General features: G+C 46.7%; 1 protein-coding gene across 2 annotated transcripts in view; it reads right to left on the bottom strand.

The window, feature by feature from the left end:
- Positions 1-2,416: 2,416 nt before the first annotated feature.
- LOC118365793 (retinol dehydrogenase 8-like) overlaps positions 2,417-4,903 on the bottom strand; it is a 12,119-nt gene continuing 9,632 nt past the window's right edge. For both annotated transcript variants that reach the window (XM_052491038.1, XM_052491039.1), the window contains exons 3-6: positions 4,342-4,521; positions 4,107-4,200; positions 3,754-3,937; positions 2,417-3,462 (exon numbers count right to left, since the gene is read on the bottom strand). In XM_052491038.1, coding sequence (XP_052346998.1) covers positions 3,235-3,462; positions 3,754-3,937; positions 4,107-4,200; positions 4,342-4,521 — 686 coding nt within the window. In that variant the 3' untranslated portion in view covers positions 2,417-3,234. The remainder of the gene's footprint in view (positions 3,463-3,753; positions 3,938-4,106; positions 4,201-4,341; positions 4,522-4,903) is intronic.

The raw sequence follows: 4,903 nt of genomic DNA, 5'->3' as shown, positions 1-4,903 counted from the left end.
AGTGTTGACCTCCAAGAACAGTGGCTCTAACAAGAAGAGAGGCCGACTCTCCAAGAGGAGACACCACTGAATTCCCTGCTGCAAATATGGGTCATTATTCTTTTTGCACTTGAAAAATGTTGATAAAGATTTAGCTTATTACTATACTTGCTGTTTCCGTTTCATAATTTCTCTCATTGCATATTTTTGGGAGAAGTTTAGTAGTTCTCAAAATAACCTCATTCAGCTGGGCACAAAAACAAGACAAGAGGTTGCTTTACAGTGGAGCATTAAGGAGAGTGGACCCACATATTAAAAACAGTGGGTAGGTAACAAAAACTGACACTGTGTATCCGGCCAAAAGGACTTCTACTTTTATAGTGCAACTTTTCAGTCACATAGACCTTGGTCAGGCATCATCTAAGTGATATTGAGAATGAGGATGCAGAGGAGGTAGCCTACACAGCAGCTTGCATTGTGGTTATCTGTCATCATGCCCTGAGTTCATAGTGAAGCACTCCACTCACCCTCTCTCTCCCTCTTCCTTTAGTCTCGCTCACCTCTTTCTCGTCTCCTTCTCTTTCGCTCCTTCTCTCTGAGGATATAGGGACGAGCAAGACGTATTGGTCCTGATGGAACAGAGAAGGGGCCTGAACTGAACCAGATTTGACCCGGCGACAACCAAGACTAAACACTTTAGGAATGTGTCTGACGATGAGAATGCCAAAGAAAATGTTTATATATATTTATATAAGTCTACACATTTGGAGTGTGCATGTGGAGGCTGTGTGTTTGTGCATCAGTGTGAGTTGTGTGTATTTAGTGGCGTAGTAATTGTGACAGGGTCAAGACCAAGCCACATCATGTTGCCCCTGATTATATCGCAATTATGTTCTTGATTCTGAAACAAAAGTGCCCAACAATGGTTTGATAAGAATAATACCTTTTGTTTAATGAGACTTGCTGTAACTCCTGTGTTCATTCAATTAGTTAACAGGTCTTCTATTCAGCCTGGGGCACCCCATCCCTAATTTTCCCAAATCAGACTCACCCCCGCCCCTCACTGCCCCCACCCCCACCTTGCAGCGTCCCCACATCGGGCCTTCGGCAACATTCAGAACACAGAACACAGGCTCCACCCCCCCCGGACTGACACCCCACCCATTTGATTGTGACTGACAGCGTCTTTGTTCCATTGTCCGTAACTGTCGCCTCTGATGAAGACACACACACACACACACACACACACACACACACACACACACACACACACACACACACACACACACACACACACACACACACACACACACACACACACACACACACACACACAGAGGCCTATGTAGCTCCCCTCACTGCGCAGTGCACAGAAAGACCTGGCTGCTACCGCTGTTGAAATACGTAGCGTACTGCTGATTAGGTCTACACATCCAGGATCCTCTGGGTACCACCTCTACAGACAGGGACTCTACAGGCAGACCTGGGCTTCCTCTCTGTAGGTCTCTCTGTCTCTCTCTCTTTCCCTTTCTCTCACTCTCTTGGTTTCTGTGTCTCTCTCTCTCTGTCTCGCTCTCTCAGTGGACTGGGGGTCCAGGGCTGAGGGTCCGAGGCTGAGGGTGTGAGGGAGACAGCTGGTGAGGGAGGCTCTGGGGTGCAGTGGGGCCGTTTGTGAGGAGGAGGTTGTCATTAACAGGGCTCACCCCTCCTCAGGGATGGGAACCAGGTCATATTCTCTCACATGGCACAAAGCAGGGTGTGTGTGTGTGTTGGGGGGAGCAGGCCATGACCTCTTTTTATCCATCAACAGATCACCGGCTTGGTCCACACACACACACACACACACTGCACACAAGCAGATGCAAAAGAACGCAGGCGCACACACACACGGACACTTAACAGCAGGACTAGGCCTATTGGCTATGAGTGTGAGGAGACAGATCTCAGATTAGTTTACATTTCCATGGTCATTTCTCTCACACACTATCATTCACTGGTTCTCTAGCTGAACCACACACAGAACAACTTTCAACACCAGTGGTTGGAAACATCCACTCAGACCCTAGAAAAACATTACCCAGTCCCGACCCACAGAGACAGTAACTTCAATGAACAATAACCTTAATCAAGACTTACAACCCCCCCCACCGAAAACAAACCAACATCATATGGCTACAATGATCTCCATCCCTAGACTACAGTATAATACTCTCAACAGGTCTCCTGCTCATTGAGCTGTGTGTGCTGTGGCGTCTGTAGTGGAATCGCCACCCCAGCTGACGGTACAGCTAGAGAGAACACACAGTGATCTAGTGCCCCCAACTGGTTCACATAGAGTCCTGCAGGCCCAATGGAATCCATGCTCTCTGGAAACCCCTCCAAAGACATTGAGCGAAATGCCTCATCATTACAGCGCCGTTAAGAAAAAGGCTGTCTCTTTCAGAGTAAACCAAGAAGTTTATTTCGAAATCAAAATAAGATATTAACAATCTATCCATTCATAAACTTTTAAAAACCACACATTCAGCTTATAAAAAGATGCAGAAATAATATGATTAAACAGCAAAACAATACAATCATGAAGACATACATCAAATCAAATGTACAATGAAGGAATCTAGTAGATTCTTCGTAACTCAGAGCTAAATACTGCATTGTACTAAGAGTTTAGCAAGGCCTGAGTCTTAAGTTCATTGGGTGCTACGTTACGCTTTCACTGTGATTGTAATGCTGTTGTTCGTTTGTTATTCTTTGTAACTGCTTAAGTTATGTGTGCTTTGTTTTTCCATCCACAGACAGATAGACAGATAGACAGACAGATAGACAGATGGAAGGACAGTGTCATTGCCCAGCAGCACCTCAAAAGACCGGGACGGAGGAGATGCCTGGCTGTGTTTGTGGGTAAGTTGTTTGTGTGTGATCATGTGTATGTATGAAGAGGGCCAGGAGTTTTTCCCGATCACATGATCTGACCAGAAAAAACTCTTAGCCCCATGTATGAGGTCACACTGTACTGTCTGTGTTTGTGCAATTGTGCGTGTTGCCTGGCCAAAGCTTATCCTGGTTCTCTCCCCGAGAACTACATGCCCCCTCCTTCCCCCAGGTGGTCCAGGTTTGGGTGTCAATAATTCAGCTACACCACAGTATATTTCTCATAGGGTGCATCCAAAATGGCACCCTATCCCTATATAATACACTACTTTTCACCCTGGTAGTGCACAATATAGGGAATAGGTTTCCATGTCAGACCCAGTCTCAGTTTGGTGAGATGGTGCGTCGGCGCAGGCAGCTGCAGGTCAGGCACTTAAGGATGCTCATGGTGATGTGCATGAGGGGGCCGAAGTTGAACAGCAGGTTGTAGAAGGTATTGACTGACAGGCCTCCTGTCTCATCGGCGTACTTCATGGCCACGATGGGCGTGTACAGGCTGTTGGTCAGGTTCCTGAAGCGAGGGTTCCTTGACTCAATCACATTCTTAGTACACTACATGGGAGAGGGAGAGAGAGAGAGAGAGAGAGAGAGAGAGAGAGAGAGAGAGAGAGAGAGAGAGAGAGAGAGAGAGAGAGAGAGAGAGAGAGAGAGAGGACATCATTGAGTGTTTATAGCACACCTTGAGTTTTGAGTTTCTTTCAAATTCTTTGTGTTTTTTGGTCTGGAGTGCCAGATGGGATTGGATTTGCACTTTTGGGACTATTCCATTGGTTCCATTACACTAGGCAAACTCAAATCCCATGAACCAAAGGGTGACACAGGGAGGGGAGAGTGTTCACGAACCTTGGCGATGTCCTCTGGGGTCTGGCCCATGGCCTCAAAGATATCCTTGGAGGAGGGCAGGTAAACATCTTTAAAGTAGCGCACTGTGTCTGCATCAGCTCCTGGGTACTCCATCTTGGCCACGTCCTCCATCATCTTCGTCTCAAACTCAGTGTGCACCGGCCCTGGCTCAATCATGGATAAACTGACCGGAGAGAATAGAATAAATCTTTATTAATCTATTACACAGTAACGATAATTCTTTAATTTTGCTGGCACGGTAACCAGGTAATTGAACACCCACTGTGAGCGATACCAAGAGATGTAATGACAGAAACACAATAGGAGTACAAGACAGACTGAGAGGAACTCACTGGACGTTGAACTTGAGCAGTTGGACAGCCATACTCTCACAGAAGCCCTCCATGGCGAACTTGGAGGCAGTGTAGACATCGTTGAACACCACACCTACAGGCAGAGCAGACTCAGGGTCAGGAGGAATGGTAGTCAGAGAGCAGGGCCGGAATCTACAGCTTTTACAGTTCGCCTGCTGGTCCAGATCTGTAAGTGCGCTAGACAACCCCTCAATCATTGGCATGCCAGTCTTACCCTGTAGACCCATAACACTGCTCATGACCACGATGTGTCCCGCCCGCCTCTTCTTCATGTCAGGCATGACCTCTTTAATCATCCTCACCACGCCAAAGAAGTTGGTCTCAAACACCCTCTTCATGTCCTCCATACAGATGCTTTCCACGGGTCCCAACAAGCCCACACCTGCATTGTTGACTGAGGGGAGACGAGGGTTATAGACCTGTAGTTACACTACCGATGCTATACAGATACTACACTGTAGCCTTCTGTACAGACACCTATCATTAAGGTTTAGAGCTGAGGCGGGGGATTAAAAATACAAATAAATGAAATACAAATATAGGACAAAACACACATCACGACAAGAGAGACAACACAACACTACATACAGAGAGACCTAAGACAACAACATAGCATTGCAGCAAACACATGACAACACAGCATGGTAGCAACACAACATGACAACAACATGGTAGCAACACAACATGGCAGCAGCACAACATGGTAGCAGCACAAAACAGGGTGCAAACATTATTGGGCACAGACAACAGCAACCCGTTGGCAAGAAGGTAGAGAC

The sequence above is a fragment of the Oncorhynchus keta genome, chromosome 32 (genome assembly GCF_023373465.1).
Source record: "Oncorhynchus keta strain PuntledgeMale-10-30-2019 chromosome 32, Oket_V2, whole genome shotgun sequence".
Taxonomy (NCBI): Eukaryota; Metazoa; Chordata; class Actinopteri; order Salmoniformes; family Salmonidae; genus Oncorhynchus; species Oncorhynchus keta.
The sequence above is the reverse complement of the archived record's forward strand: the minus strand, read 5'-3'. Positions and strand labels throughout refer to the sequence as shown.